General features: G+C 36.2%; 1 protein-coding gene across 2 annotated transcripts in view; it reads left to right on the forward strand.

Moving 5' to 3' along the window:
* Positions 1-16705, forward strand: part of PIK3C2G (phosphatidylinositol-4-phosphate 3-kinase catalytic subunit type 2 gamma) — a 354208-nt gene that overhangs the window by 212790 nt on the left and 124713 nt on the right. For both annotated transcript variants that reach the window (XM_036866811.1, XM_036866810.1), the window contains exons 20-23: positions 420-512; positions 1973-2102; positions 6198-6334; positions 8207-8376. In XM_036866811.1, coding sequence (XP_036722706.1) covers positions 420-512; positions 1973-2102; positions 6198-6334; positions 8207-8376 — 530 coding nt within the window. The remainder of the gene's footprint in view (positions 1-419; positions 513-1972; positions 2103-6197; positions 6335-8206; positions 8377-16705) is intronic.

The raw sequence follows: 16705 nt of genomic DNA on the forward strand, positions 1-16705 counted from the left end.
TTCTATATGCATGTTTCCTTAAAGTATGCTGCAGGGCAGAAAGAATGAAAAGGAAATATATTTTTTTAAATAGTGATTTCATCTTTTAGGTATTAACTAACTAGCATAAGCACAATACCTACATACTACTTAGTTTATTTAAACTCCCTACACATCATCACTGTTTAGTGAGAAAAAAATGTAGTTGAAGATTTACAACCTGCCGAAAAGCTGGCATTTTTAGTTTACAAATAAAGGCTTTGGTTGGTAGACTAAAGTCTTTTTTTTAATAAATATGTTTCTTTGTTCCAAAGTGTGAGAATTATTCATATGTGTTACGCATGCTCATATAACAAATTCTGCAAGGGGCCATGATTGCAAGGAAACTGTTCTTTTTGCTTTGTTTTGCTCACCATTTTTCTCTTCTTTTTGTCCCATAGGCATGTTCATATTTCACATCTAATGCTTTGCCGTTGAAGATTACTTTCATTAATGCTAATCCAATGGGCAAAAACATCAGCGTCATTTTTAAGGTACAGTAGCCCTCCTGAAACATCAAATTGATTCCATTGGTAGAACTATTGACTTATTACTCACAAAAAGAAATTATTATAGCTCTTTTCCTCTGGCAGCAGCACAGAAGATTCCAGTTATTTTTGATTCTGCATTATTACAGAATTATAGTACATGCCAAACTATGATTGGCAATAAATCAAACAATACTGGCTCAAAGCCAATGAATCTTCAGTGCAAAACTCCGGGAGGTATGTTTCAATAAATGAAATAATGCAATCACTTTTGAGTAATACAGAAAGCAGAATTGTGGTAAAGTTCCTAGGGGGAGAGTCTTCCTTTGGCCTAGATACTAAGTTCGAATCAAAATTAGCTGAAACTCAAATGATATGATTTAGCATAAAATTCTTATCTGTAAGCACTTGCTTATTTTAGTAATTTGGGTTGTTGTCTTCTTTTTAAATAAAATATAAATAAGGGCCATATCAGTCTTTGTCATGAATCCCATGGGACAATAGAGTAAAAGGTTAAGAGTAAAAGTCAAGTAGGAAAAAGGGACAGAAAAAGGAGCTGTAAGTAAAAAGTAAGCATTTGCCAGTTGTTCAGTTAAATTTGATAAGTTATTCAGCCAAACCAGACAACAAGGTCGCAGAGTGGAATTTTTGTTAGATTCTGACTAGTTTTGAAGATAATGATTAACACACCTATACTTTTGCTGTTATCTGTGTAAACCTCAAGCATTAATGTTACCCCGGCACTGCATTTTTGGTGAAGAAAAAAGAACACAAAATCTCATCTTGGCATAGTTTTCTATAATTTAGAAAGCATTTTCAAAACCAAGCCTCTTATTAGTTAAAAGCATAGAACTGTCCTTCCCCTTTGGACATATTCTATGTCCTTCACCTATGCTAGAAAAACACCCCTTTATCATTTCTTATTATTATCAAAGGCTGTTTACTCTGAAAACTTCTTAACTGCCTTCATAACAAGAGAAGTCAATGATTCAAAGTCTGATGAATTATATGTGTGCTATTTATACTCCCAGTCAAGAAGCTCTTGGTAGGCTAACTGTATATCAGTGCATAAATTTATGGCACATCAAATAATGTTTCCCTTAGAAAGAGATTTCACTTGGCTGAGTTTGAAATTTGCATAAACATTCGTCCAACCTCTCTTCACCAGACTTTGAGGTTAAGACATTGCACATGGATAATAAATTGAAAGATTATTATCAGGGAACAACATTCCAAGCAGCTTCTAATTTAATGGCTAAAGCTTCTGTAATCATTTAAAAGAAAGTTCTCATTTTCTTTGATCTTCTATCAGAAACACAAGGTATTCTTAGTGCTAATAAAACAATTGAAACCACCCTAAGTCAGGCTGGAAAATTATTCAAGGAAGAAAATGACATATACCATATTTGAAAGCTTTTAATGAAATTCAAGGAGAAACCCGGAGTCTATAATTTTCTTTTTAACAGGCTGGAGATGATCTTCGTCAGGATATGCTTGTTCTGCAGATTATTCATGTGATGGACAATATTTGGCTGCAGGAGGGCCTGGATATGCAAATGATCATTTATAGATGTCTATCCACAGGAAAAGGCCAAGGTCAGTATAGACTAGAAAGTTGGTTGACTTACATTATTTATCTCACGCATTCATCAGTAATATTCCCCCAGAGTTGCCACAGCTTTCATTTTAGATTACAAATTTTAAAATCCAGAGAACTAAACCTGGTCATTCTTCTTTTTTACAAAGAATTATTTTCAAAAACAGTAAGCCAAAATGATTTATGTAAAGCATAATGTCCTTCTAGATATCTTCTAGATATTAATTAGGACTCTTGACAACTCAAATGTTAACTGTAATATCCTTTTGTGTGTCCTTAAGGGTTAGTTACATTAATGATTAACACATATTTTTTTCTCTTTTTCTAAGCTGATAATAGAAAAGTCTACTCATTCAAAAAAATATAATTGTTGCCTCTTAACACAAAATTTACAAAGTTGCAAATGCTTAAAGGAGTTCTGAAAATTCTAAATACATTATAAACATGCATTCAGTTTCTAAAAGACTTTTGAGTAAAGTGTAATATCAACAGTCAAAGATGACCATTCATGCAAACTTTGAGCATACTTCAGCATTTCTCTTCCTTGATAAAAGCCAAGCCACTAATATGGACATATAATTACACTTATACACATTTTCAATGAAAATAACGTTGAAGATCCACCCTAATAATTACTCAAACATCAGAGGTAAAAGTTGTACTTAATTACAGTCATGCTAAATTGAAGAAATAATTTCTAGGATATCATATAATTTTTTTTACATGGGGCCATTGCCACTTAGCATTTCATTAAATTAATTAGTATGAATTATAGCAGATGCATCTGCATAAACAAAGGGATAAAAAACCCATAGAACTGGAAAGGGACCTAGAACTATGTTGTCTTTTTTTTTTTCTTTTTTAATTCAGACAGAACTACAGTTTAAACCCATCATCTCAAAAGAGAGACTGTCATTGCCTGGCCCTCCAGTTCCTGAGGTCCCACTGCGAGGCTCAGTACCCCAGCCAACTGTGACTCAAGATTTTGGAAACTAAGCATGGAAGCACCTCCTAGTTAGCTTAACTTGCAATTGGATACTTCAGGACTACTGTTAACAAGTCATACTGCCCAATTATTTTTATTCTGATAATAGGGCCCTTGTTTCCATGCCAAGTATCCCACTCCCGAACTCCTTCTAAAGTTCTAGTTCCTAAAAGTCTTTTATTACTGCTACTCTGAGATCATTATTCCTTGAGTTTTTCTCTCCCTTTTCTCACATAAATGACCTAATTCTTTCATATCCTAATATGTTGAAAGGGTAAGAATAAACCTTAGATGAACCAAGCTGAGCTTTTTGGTGTCACATGGATTACTTTTTCTTCAGAAATTGAATACAACACCAACCTCAGTGGAATTCTTCAATTCCATCTACTCATTTCTCTGTTTATAATCATAAGAAGTAATGGAGGCTAAGACTTTTAAAGTTAGTAAAATAATCCAGCAGAAATAACTCTAGACTTGCCCAAAGTTACAGATGTCACAAGACAAACAAACAAATTATTCTTTCCCGCTATCTACCAACAATTTCTTTTGGTTGTAAGGTTGTACTGGAAAAATACTTCTTCAAGAAAAATGGAGATCATTAAAGCAAATGTCTTCTTTTAAGAGATTAGGTTCCATTTTTAATCAGGTTCCAAGGCTTATTGAATATCTGCTGTTCTCAAGAAATGTCACAAAGTAAGATAGGGAATACTAAAACAACCTAAACAGGGCTGCTGCCCTTAAGGAGAGTATACTCCAGGCCACAAGTTTACATGGCTTTATCAACATTATTGTTGACTATAATTCTCATGACTACTTTGTATATGATGTTGTAGGAACTTTGGAAGAGATTATCAGAGCAGATAAAAATTCTTTAGGATTTATTTCATTGCTCTAACTTTGCTCCAGGTTTGATGGACATAAAAATTACTTAGGAGAGTTGGAGCAGCTATATCTAGGACCCAAGCAGGTTGCTATATCAGGCTCTTCATTGGGGAGGGGTGGGGAGGAGATGGAGGGTGGGGGACTGAGGCTCAAGTCTCAGTGATTGCAAAAAGCTGCTCTGGAGTTTCTCATGCACACCTTTTTGAGACCCACTGCTTTGTGTGATACCATCTTGAAAAGTTTTGTCCCTAAGAACCTTGCTACTTAAAGTATGACCTGTGGACCAGGAGCATTGACATCACCTGGGAGCTTATTAGAAACTCAGAATCTCAGACCCCACTCCCACCCTACTAAATCAGAACCTACACTTTAACAAGATCCCCAAGTAATACATATGGGCATTAAATTTTGAGGAATCTGCATTAGAGAGCTATGGGAATGGAGCCACAGATATTACTGTGCACAGAATTATGCTAGAAGTATTTAAAAAGTGTATGATACATACTAGCTTAAAATGTATAAAATGTAATTTATGGTTTTAATTAATGAGCAGAATTTAGCCACCATGATGTTATAAATTAGGTGCAAAGTTTTCTGGGTATTCAACAATGAAAGACATGACAAATGGCTTGGGATTTAGCAATGATTAACTCCCTGAAGACAAATGTGGTCTGAAGAGTAACTGACATTGCTACAGCACCCTATCTAAAGGGTGCAGTAATCTAAGTCCTAATTTGGAGCATGGTCAGATGCAAGGTGGCAATGAGGCACGCAGGAACCAGGTAGAAGGAGGTTTTCTGTTAGGAAGTGTTAAAGGGAGGAACTGGAAAAATGAGGGAAAATTTCAGGATTAGAAGTGGAATTATATTACTCTTTTTAGAGTAATTATATTAGTGTTAAATGCAGTGCTTTACATTTGCTATCTCACTTAATAAGCACAGGAAAACTAGCACAAGAGCCGAATACTGTTGGGGGAGAAGGGAGAAGTGTTATGATATTAAATATACACCCAGGATTTATCTCTGGGTTGTTACATCTCCTTCTTTCTTTTTGTTTTTAACAAATAGATTTTAATAGGTTATTTTTGCAGCATTGAATTCCCACTCTCCATGTTTAAGTTTCTTTCTGATGAGGCAATGTATCAATAGATGCCTAACAGTCATGATTGGGCTGGGCTGGGCTATTGGATATTAAGAGATTAAGGCTGCAAAAAAAGAGAGACAGAGAGCGAGAGAGAGAGATTAATCCTGCAACCAGCTGCCACTGGCCAAATTCAGCACTGAGAAATGTTTCATTTACCATTACTGTGATATTCTTGTTTGTTGTTTAATTTGAATATTTTTAAGGTAGACCATGAAATAGTCAAATTTTAAAACTTAATCTTCTCTCTTTTCATATAATTACATTTATGTCCCTGGTCCCTTTGGGCATTTGTGTTTGCAACTCTTGCAGTTGTCAAGATTGTGGAAATCAGAAATTCTAGACTTTAATTTCTTTCAATGACTTTATTTACAGAACTGTACATTACAGGTTGTTTTGTGTACATTAGTCCTGGGAGAATTTTAAATACCCGGTTTAAAGTGCTGTTCTCTACAGAATAAAAATCAGAAGGCTTGAAAATATTTACATTCCAATAACCTTAGGAACACAATGAAAAGAAGCCTTGATGGATGCATGGCTAGTGGGGCAAAGCTCCTATTGAAGTTCAATCAATGTTCACTCCTAGAAATGAAACATTGAACAGTGAAGGTTTTATTAACCTGAACATTGATTTTTATAATATATTTGAAATATTTGTCACGGAAGTTGTATTTGATTCACTTACATCATAAATATGCTTGTTACACAAGTTTGAATGTCCTCCCTTAAACTGTAAATGAATGCACAAGCCATATGTTAATTAATTCACTGCTCTATTGACTCAGTGGGGTCTCTGGGAGACCATCTAGATTTGCTCTCTACTGTAGTTCTAGAAAAAATATTAAAGCTGCTCTGATACATCTGATCCAAACACAAGTAGCCTCATCGCTCCCTAGGATTTAGGAAAAATTAGAAGCAATACCATCTAGGTAAGACTCCTTCAGAGAAGAAGATTGGGAAATAAAAAGGGTAATCCGAGTAGTGCTGGCAACTATTGATGTTGTTACCTATATCAAGATGCCTTTCCTCAGTATCCCTCATCCTGTAAAGAAAGAAGTATTTCCATAATCTCTTTTTTATCAACCAGGATTGGTGCAGATGGTGCCCGATGCTATAACCCTCGCGAAAATCCATCGCCATTCTGGACTGATAGGACCACTGAAAGAAAATACAATCAAAAAATGGTTCAGTCAGCACAACCATTTAAAGGTGGATTATGAAAAGGTTTGTCCTTCTGCAGCAAATTTTAAATAATGTACTTAAATAAAGATATACTCTGACTCATTAGATATTCTGATTTATGAAAAAGTAAATTAAGTACATCTTGAGGTCTAATTCATTCAGTCATCAGCATAGTAATCATGACAGAGTTTAAATGGTATATTACCTAGATAACAATTTCTGTGTCTGGTTTTCCCTCTGGGTGGAATTCTGGGCTATCAATAAAGACTCTCTTTGCTCAGCTGCTTCCCTTACAGGAATATCACCTGAGATGATGCTCCTGAAAACTACCTCCTTCAAGTTACCTGTGCCTATTTGTACACAACCTATAATTTCTATAAATCTCCCTCCTTCCATTGCAATAAATTTCTTCTTCCAAGTTCTGTTTTTTCATGCCTCACTCTTTCAATGTTTGCAGAATGCCTAATAGAGTTTTTATTTTTTTGTATCTCAGAACTTTACGAAATGTATACTATTCCATTTGACTGCCAACATTTTTTCCCACTATACCCTGGCATCTAGCCTGCAGTCTACAATCGTACAGGTTCCACCCTCTACCAGGGCTCCCAGATTAGGGGATGAGTTGGCTAGAGCCAGGCCTTGTTTCACTTGCCAAGGCATGAACTGGTACAGCTGCCCCAGAGGCAGGGGCACCTTTATGCTAATTCACACAAAGATGCAATATGGGCCAGCATTAGATTTGCTCAGAACTGTCCTGAGCATTAAACATCCCTCATTCTAGGAAACTCCTCAGTCCTGGGCAAACTGGCAGGCTTGGTCACCCTAGCTGGCCTGGGCCATGAAAGAGAGATCCAAGAGTTCATCTACTCCAGACTTCTGTGAGATTGGAATAGAGCAAAATACAGGTTTTGGAGGCCAAGTAACAGGGAATTAGATGCGATTATCTAGAAATCTATTTTTTAGCCCTTCCCCAAATTGTAGCTTGAGTTAGGCACAAACCCATAAGGTTATATTGTTTGGGGTGTTTCCATGTACATTTGATGTTCTTAACCACCATGTGAAGGACATATTTTATTATCTTCACTTTACAAGTAGAGAAAATCTAGACAGACAAATTAAAGACTTGCTCAGGCACCTGGGATACCTGGAAATAAGGTGTCCTGGTATGTAGTCCAGCCACGTGGTCTTCCACTCGCTAGTTGAGGAGGCCCATACCTGTGGCTCAGCCAGTCACTCGTGCTTACACTCATCGTTGCATCATCGATCAAAACAATGAATACCCAGGAGACAGTTTTTTTGAAAAAAGAGTAATTTTGGCAAGAAACCTCTGTCTATTAAAGAAACATAAGCCACAACTAACTTAGTGGAATCTGCTTCTACCCGCACAAGCGTTCACTGGTATATACTGTACCAAAACCCTTTGGGGCATTAACTGGATGACATATTTGTAGGATAAACATAAAATGTTACAGATATCTCAGTGTAGTTTTTTCTGTGGTAAAAATTTCAAATATTCAAAAATTGGTATTTTAAATTTCTATGGGAATAGGCAGTACTGGACCATATTGTTCCTTCTTCTTTTACCTTGAAAAAAGCTATCCACTATTGTATATTTGTGACATTAAAAAATAACACTAAGAATCCTCTCTAATAAACTGTGAAAATTAGCTTTAACTGAATGAAAGTTATTTTCTCCCATTTCAACAAAAACACTCATTAATCTAAAGAACAGATTGCTTCATGTTCTTCTGTAGCATATCAAGAACCAACCATTTAATCATATCCACCCAACTGAGATGTAGAATTGGTTCTTGATTATATAATTTTGCTTTTTATCGTATTTTTACCATTACCTCTGCATTTGCTCATTTTTTGTGTGTGTCTTTGTTGTGTTATTATTTTTCAACCGATTAGGCCTTGAGGAACTTTTTCTATTCCTGCGCTGGCTGGTGTGTGGTAACGTTCATCCTGGGAGTCTGTGACCGTCACAACGACAATATCATGCTGACAAAGTCAGGCCACATGTTTCATATTGACTTTGGAAAATTCCTGGGTCATGCACAAACATTTGGAGGGATAAAAAGGTTAGTGCTCAAATAATGTTTATTAATGTAATTAAGCAATCTCCCGGAGTGATATATAACATGTAATGGCGTAGAAACCCAGCAGATGACTTGTTCCCCATCTCTCAAATTCCCCAAGATAACATAAACATGACTATGTATCTAATAATATTGAAAAAGATTTTTTTCGATAGACTGTTAATGGAACAAATTAGGTTTCCTCAAATTGTTAGTATACTAAATTGGCCTTCTCCCACAGGATACTAATACAGCTCCAGTCTGAATTGTATGAAATATGATATGTTCATTTTCTTATAAGCCTTGAATGGACAACGAGGCCTGAGTTCATGGTCTCAATACATCTGGTATATTGCCCATAACAATCACCAGCCTGGTCTACATGTAAAATGAGCACACTTCCTGCACTGAATTAGGCTTGAATTATTCCAAAAATATTTAGTAAGCATGTACCATTCAAGACTCTGGGGATACAACAGTGGACAAAGCAGATACAAACCGTGATGTCTTTCTAGTAGGGATGACAGACATTAAAAAAGATAACACAGTTTCATTTCTTATTAAGAAACTAAAGCAGAGAAATGGGATAGAAATTAACAGGGGCAGGGATGCTATTTTTTTTATATTTATTTATTTATTTTTGGCTGTGTTGGGTCTTCGTTTCTGTGCGAGGACTTTCTCTAGTTGCAGAGACCAGGGGCCACTCTTCATCACGGTGCGCGGGCCTCTCACTATCGCGGCCTCTCTTGTTGCGGAGCACAGGCTCCGGACGCGCAGGCTCAGTAGTTTTGGCTCACGGGCCCAGTTGCTCCGCGGCATGTGGGATCTTCCCAGACCAGGGCTCGAACCCATGTCCCCTGCATTGGCAGGCAGATTCTCAACCACTGTACCACCAGGGAAGCCCAGGGATGCTATTTTAAAGAGGCCTCCTTAAAGAAATGAGAGATAGCTGTATGGTGAGTAATCACCTTGTGGAGATCCATGAGAAGAGTATTCCAGGAAGAGAGAACAGCAAAAATAACAGCCATGAGCATGGACTAAGCAGGCATGTTCCAGTGACAGCAAGAAGGGCTGGGGCCTGGAGGTGGAATAAAGAGGGGTGGGTAGTAGGAGGGAAAGATAAAGGGTTTGGTGGAGGCCAGATCAAGTAGGGCACTGAGGACATGGTGTAGAGGTTGGCTTTTACTTTACGTTCAGAGGCAAACCATTGATGGATTTCAGTGGATTTCAAAGCTCTCTCCTGCTGTCCTGTCAAGTAATGAGACCAGTTCGAAGGCTATTGCAATAGTTAAGGCAAGACCTTAATGGTAAAGAAGTGGCAAAAACTGACAGATTCAGAATATATTTTGGAATCTGAACCACAGGACCTGCTAATTGATTGGCACTGGCAGTCATTAATGGGCTGGGAAAATGGGCCCGGTGGGTAGAAGACGAAAGGAAAATATTCAAGGATGACTCCTGGATTTTTGTTCTTAGCAAACAATTATATCATTTACTGAAAAGGAAAAGACTGGTGGTTGAATAGGTTTTTGTTTTATTTTATTTGAGCTGGGGGCAAAGGAACCAGGAATCTAAGACTAAAAGTCCCTTGCTGCAAAAGGATACTTCATATTAAAGTAGAAATGGCATCAGACCATTCCAAAGACTAATCAGTCACTTCTGGCTAAAAATAGCTCTTCAACAGAGGAAATAAAAGTCTCCTACAATATAACAAGATGAATTTTCACCAGATTGTCATAATCTGGTATTAAAATACCAATATAAACTACATAATAAGGTTTAATTCTTATAAACTGATAGCTTCTATTTTGTGGAGGCATACAGATGGAATTGTCTCACTTTTTATTATTTTCAGTACATTGCCTTCTATAATGAATAAGCTCAGGAAGAGGCACCACATATTCATTCATTCCTTACACATCTGTTGAGGATGGTCTGTGTGCCAAGGACTGTGATAAACCTTGGGGATACAAAGATGAATAATACACATTTACCACCTCAGTGGGGCTTACTCTTTCTTTAAAATACTGGGAAGACAGACACATAAATAATTACTCCAGAATGTGGTGAGGGCAGAGATAGATGTATAGACAATTAGAACATCACAGAGGAGGGATATCCGGTCTATAAAGGACAAATGTTAATTAACATATACGAGCATATTGCATAATTTACTCATGTAACACTTTCCCTAAATCCACTCTTTCCTAGAAATTTAAAGATTAGATTAAAACTGTAACATCTTTGTTTATTTTGCTGTATTGTCCACTGAGAATTCGGGTTAACCCCCTTATTCATTTATTCGACCAGCATCTGTGTTGACCATGGGGGTGGTTAAAGGATGCATAAAGATATTCCAGCTCTACAGAAAAAGTTTCAGTTGGGGAAACATACAAAGTAAAGAACAAGTTACTAAACAATATAGTAAGTGCTATAATAAAGATATCCACCAAGGTCTGTAGAAAAGATGGAGCCCAATTGTTTGTTTGTTGATGTTACAGCAGCTACTGCTACTTCTGAAGTGCAGCAATTTAAATCTATTTTATGCAACCGTTATGGAGGTCATGAAAATGTGCCCAGCACAGAGCCTCACTTATAGTAGGTTCTTAATATTGTTTTCTGAATTAGCCAGCCAATAAACCATTCACAGGTCAGCCTTCAACCTTTCAATAATTATTAATTGGATGAAAGAAAATGAAGTTGGCCCTGTCTTCCCTTGAGATTATTGATTATTGAGCACCAGCTAAGGAGGCCAACTGCAGCATTATGACCCATTTGGATTATTGTTTGCAGGATTCTATCTCCACCAATGGCTATGTAAGACTCATTGGCAATGTATCCTTGGATTTCTTTCTTGATACTGATACTTCTGCCCTGAGTTTCTTTAATGGTTAAACTGAACTATGTCTACTCCCTATTACTCACTATATATTTTGAATTATAGGCAGCATCTAATAATTTTCTTCAAAGTCTCTTTCAGTTGTTTCTGGAGTTCATTTGATTGTTGTTTCATTAGGCAACTGATGTCTTCCATCCTAGGTCCACTGGTTGTTCTTCTTGGTTGCTCGGTGGACAAAGGTCTCATAAATCAGGCCTCTGAATCCCCTAGGATAAATGAACATTCTTATTTGTACTACACTTATTACGTATAAAACTGATCTCTAGAGAAAAGCCAGCTCCACCTAGCTTCTTCTGTACACATACTAGATATATTAATAAACACTCCCTAATGTACAAAGCCAGGTTTGTAAATCATGCCCTATGACTATCCTAATCTCCCGTAGCCTAGCAAGGCCATATAAATGCCCCAGTAATAAACAGCAATAAGCCAGGATCATACTCCTTAACATAAAATGCAGCACCCGCAGGGAGTAAAGAGCATATGTATCCCAGACACATGTGTTTCTCCTATTGTCTACTCCTTAAAAACATGGGGAAGGAAAGTATTTGTGTGACTTTTTATGGTTTACAAAGTGTCACTAACATACATTAACTGATTTTACTTCATAAGACAATTGCTCAACCTCACATAAATACAGTTTCCAGTTGTGGATAAGTTTGGGGTTGACAAAAAGAAATCACATACATAACATAAAATCCCTCTCTAAGATTTAACCCTTAGCCAAGGATACAGAACTTAATAATGGAAATAAGCAGGCCAACAAAGCGAAAGCAAATGCAGTATATCTGGGGAGAGATTTTCCCTTGGTTTCCTTAAGAGGAAGCAGCAATGAAGTGACATTCTCCTTACAAGGAAGATCTTGAGAAATAAAGGGATTTCTTGCTGGGCCATTGCCCTTTTGTACTCATGCTTTGTACTGATGCTTATATCATCATTCCAGAACATCTTACACTAATCGTCTGTGTGATTCTGCTTAAGACATGTTTATAAACATTGGGCTGTCCTGATTTTTGAATTATGTGGAGTCATCCCAGCAACACTCTCATTAGGAGTCTTTGCTCAGGTTTCCCTGAACCACTGCTCTTAATTCAGTTGTCCAGAAATCTGGAAAGCCCATCTTCATGCTTAGACCAAATCTGAAGCTCTAACTTTCTAACTTTGAAGAAAGAAAAAAAATTACATCTCAGTTATGAATTTGAAGGATTTCACATCTTGTATATAAACAAGAAGTTCTTCCCTATCGGTTTTAATTATGAGATTAGATGAAGAGGATTTACACCAGCAGATTAAATCACAGGACAATTCAGCCCCAGCATTATTTAATGATTCTGGGGAAAAAAATGGCTAATCCCTACAATGAAAACAATGAGAAATTTCACCAACTTTCTGAAACCAGTTGGTTTATCTTTTGAAGTATTGCCTAATTATTATCTTCATTTCTTTATTTTCTCTTACAGAGATTCAAATTAAAGTGGTTAACAAATTATACATCCACAATTTTTCACTCAAAGTTACCCTGTAACAATGATTTCCATATAGTAATTTTTTCATTGCATAAAAGATATTATTGTAATAAACTCTAAATTTCCACTCAATAATTTCTTGATGGTGACTTTCTTTTACAGAGGAGGAGAAATTAAGGAAGGCCTTTATTGGTGATGTTTATCGTTCTCCTAACTCATTGTTTCATACTTTTATTTTTTCAGACTATATTTCCAGTCTGTATGGTCTTTCACTTTGTAATGCCAGACTTGCATGAAGTCTTTCTTGCAGCCTTATTTCTAGATAATTTTAGAGGCTGTATGAGCAGTAGTTAAAGGCAGGTACCCTGGAGATAGACTATGCTTTTTTTTTTTTAATCCCTTACTATCATTTACTAATGATGTGACCTTAAACAAATGGCTCTGTATGCTTCAGTTTAATCTTTTATAAAAAACAGATTTGTTTTGAAGATTAAATTAATTGATATATGTAAAATGCTTGGAAGAGTTCCTAGCACTGAGTAAAGGCTCTATAAATGTTTGTTGGAATTAATTATAATGTAAGTATTCCAAATGAAGTGACAAGAAATGAGATTGCATCTTTAGGTAATTATTGTTTCTTTTTGTTCAAAGTTATCTAAATATCTTATTTTGGTACTTTTTAAAGTACTTTTTTGGTACTTTTTAAATTTATAAATTGAACTTCTCTGACTTTGAAGTTTGTTGACTGATAGATTAGATTGCACTATTAGGTTTATTTGGATTGTAATGTTTTTCACCAAGTCACTTTTGACTTCTGATACAATTTTAGACATGAGCAGAGGTGTGCTGGAGCTGGCTCACACTGGCTTGGAAGAGCCTATTATGTGTATTCTTTCTCAACTCCACATTCAATGACATTCCACTGGTAGCCTGAAATCAGCCATGGTGGGAGAATATACACCATGGAAACTGGCAAATGTCACAAATCAGAGCTTTTTTTTTTTCCTAAAAAAAGTAAGTGAGCTGGTTATTAAATATTTACCACCACACTCTAGGACATAAATCCATTTAAAACAGATGAAAAATCATTCCAGAACTCAACAAAAGTCAAACTCTGTTCTTTTCCTATTAAAATATATACAACTGGGTGATCAAAATATTATATATCTGTCTTTTTAACAACATGATTTATACCCGATTTTCAAGTTTTATCCCAACAGATCAACAATCACCTAATATAATTGATCTCAGAATTTTCATCTCAATATTAGTCATAAAGATTATTTGTATCTATAATCGTTTTGACACTGTCTTCCATATTTAATTACCATTAATTTAAAAATGTTTAATGTTTAAGCTCTAATTTGAGTATTATATTATTTACATTCTAAATATCCTCAATTTAACCATCTTTGGGAAAAAACTCCATTAGCAGATTAAAAGATTAATTTTTGTCTTACTCCAGTCATTCTGGTTTAGTACAATATTCATAGTAATCCAAATGCCATATAGATATTAATGATCTCCCACATGCTTTAATTACTACCTTAGTGTTCTTTGAAATTAGATGTTTCACTGGTCTGTTTTCACAAGATTGTTTATTAAGAAACACTCTGGTTCCTTTAACTCAAAGCAGGTTTCAATTTCATCTGAACTTTCTAGAAGAAAAACACACTATCTAATACCTCTCCAACTGTGAGTGCCATAAGAACATCTTTGTATCTTAAGCGCCTAGCTAGTGCCTGACATTTAGCAGAGGCTCAATTTTGGTTAATTGAAGGATCACTACAAAAATGCCATACAATTTACTTTTCTTGACCTGAGAAGCAGCAGTTTTTCTGAAGATAAAATTATTAAGAATTTGCCATATTCTGTTATTCTAACTGGAAATTTCCCCAGGGATTTTTTTACCTGATGGTTTTTACATGTGGGAGTCTGGGGGATGAGACTCAAAATTTGATACATACTACCTCATAACCATTTAGGATGGCTACTGTCAAAAAACAGAAAATAAGTTTTGACAAGGATGTGGAGAAATTGGAACCCCTGTGCAATGTCAGTGGGAATATAAAATAGTACAGCTACTGTGGAAAACAGTATGGCTGTTACTCACAAAATTAAAAATGGAATTACCATATGATCCAGCAATTCTGCTTCTGGGAATATACCCAAAGGAATTGAAAGCAGAGTATCAAAGAGATATTTGTACAACCATGTTTATAACAACATTATTCACAATAACTGAAATGTGGAAGCAATCCAAATGTTCATCAACAGATGAATGGATAAGCAGAATATGGAGTATACATACCGTAGACTATTATTCATTCTTAAAGGAATAATTCTGACACACGCCACAGCATGGTTGAATCCTGAGGACATTGCACTAAGCAAAATAAGCCAGTCTCAAAAAGACAAATGACTGTATGATTCCACTTACATGATGTCCAAATCATAGCTACAGAGATACAGAAACTAAGGTGGTGGTGACCAGGAGCCTTGGGGAGGGGGGAATGGGGAGTTATTGTTTAATGGGTATAGAATTTCAGTGTTAAGAGATGAAAAGAATTGTGGAGGTGAATGGTGGTGATGGTTGCACAACATGATGAATAGATTTAATACCACTGAACTGTACACTTAACAATGGTTTAAGATGGTACGTTTTATGTTATACGTATTTTACCACAGCGAAATAACTGAAAAAAAAATTTGGTACACTGTAATTTTCACAAAGGCCTTCTCCAGTCACAAAGTCAATCTCAGGCAAACTACACCTAGCATTTGAATAGGGCTTTGGATTTTCCAAAGCACTCTCACTATTTCAAGAAATGAAGTTTATTTTGTCATTCCCATCTTCTCACTGTTGTTTTTCCCTCTTCTACTTCAATTTATCATTCCACTATGCTTTATCACCTGCTTTCTTTTGAGTAACTTCCTTTATATTTACCTCCCTGCCATTATAAGTAAAAAAAAAAAACAGTTTCTCTAATTAAAAAACCCAACCACCCAACCATGAGTTTTCTTCAAAAAGAGACTTGCACATTTTCAGATGAAAAGAGTGAAGGGTGCTTGAGAAAGGAAGAAAAGTTTGTGACACAGAGGGGAACAAAGATAGGGAAGGAGGTAAGGAGAGAGAGAAAACAATTTAAATAGTGTAAGGATTCTGCTTTCCTGCACCCAGTGAGAACAAAGCATGCTTAAGATGGCAGACATGAGTGCTGACTCCTTAGCTGGTCTAAGGTACAATGTGCCTGTCAATATAAGCATCTCATAACCCTGAGTCTGAGTCTAGTTTTTGAAGAAAGACTACAGATATCTCCTAAACATGAGCCTAGTATTAGAACTTCTTCTGGTACCCAAATGAAGAAACAGTACCTGCTTCTGTGCTGGGGGAGACACTCCTGATGTTAAACTTAGTAAGAGATAAAAGGTCCATTTCAAGCTTTATACATAAATATTGATCATGCATATGGTAACTTTAAGAGTGATTTAAATGTTTTCAGAGGTAACTTGGGCTATTCTTGATTTATACCTTCAACCTGATTTTAAAATCTTATCGTATTTAAAATGCGATACTACCATTCATTGTCACCCAAGCATTATAGCATTAATAATCTTTTCCCTATATCCAGACTAATTTCTGTTCCAAGCATACACTGGAATTCCATGCAAAGCATAACTGTGCACTTTCCCTTGAACTCAAGCTCAAGGTGGGGGAAACATGGGAATTTGGAGGAACTGACCATTCTGTTGCCATTCTCATAAAATCCTGATCTACTATAAACTCACACCCAAAATATCAGACTTAGGAAAGTAGGCCTTGTGAAGAGGTAGTTGTTTTTACTACCCTCTTCAAATAAGAGAGACAGTGTACCTGAGCCTGGGAGGAACTCCAGAGTCAGTATCTAAAGTTATTAAGCAGTTAAAGATCAGGGACCTCCCAGAGTCTAACTTAGGACCCACAGTG

The sequence above is a fragment of the Balaenoptera musculus genome, chromosome 10 (assembly GCF_009873245.2).
Source record: "Balaenoptera musculus isolate JJ_BM4_2016_0621 chromosome 10, mBalMus1.pri.v3, whole genome shotgun sequence".
In the NCBI taxonomy this organism is placed as follows: domain Eukaryota; kingdom Metazoa; phylum Chordata; class Mammalia; order Artiodactyla; family Balaenopteridae; genus Balaenoptera; species Balaenoptera musculus.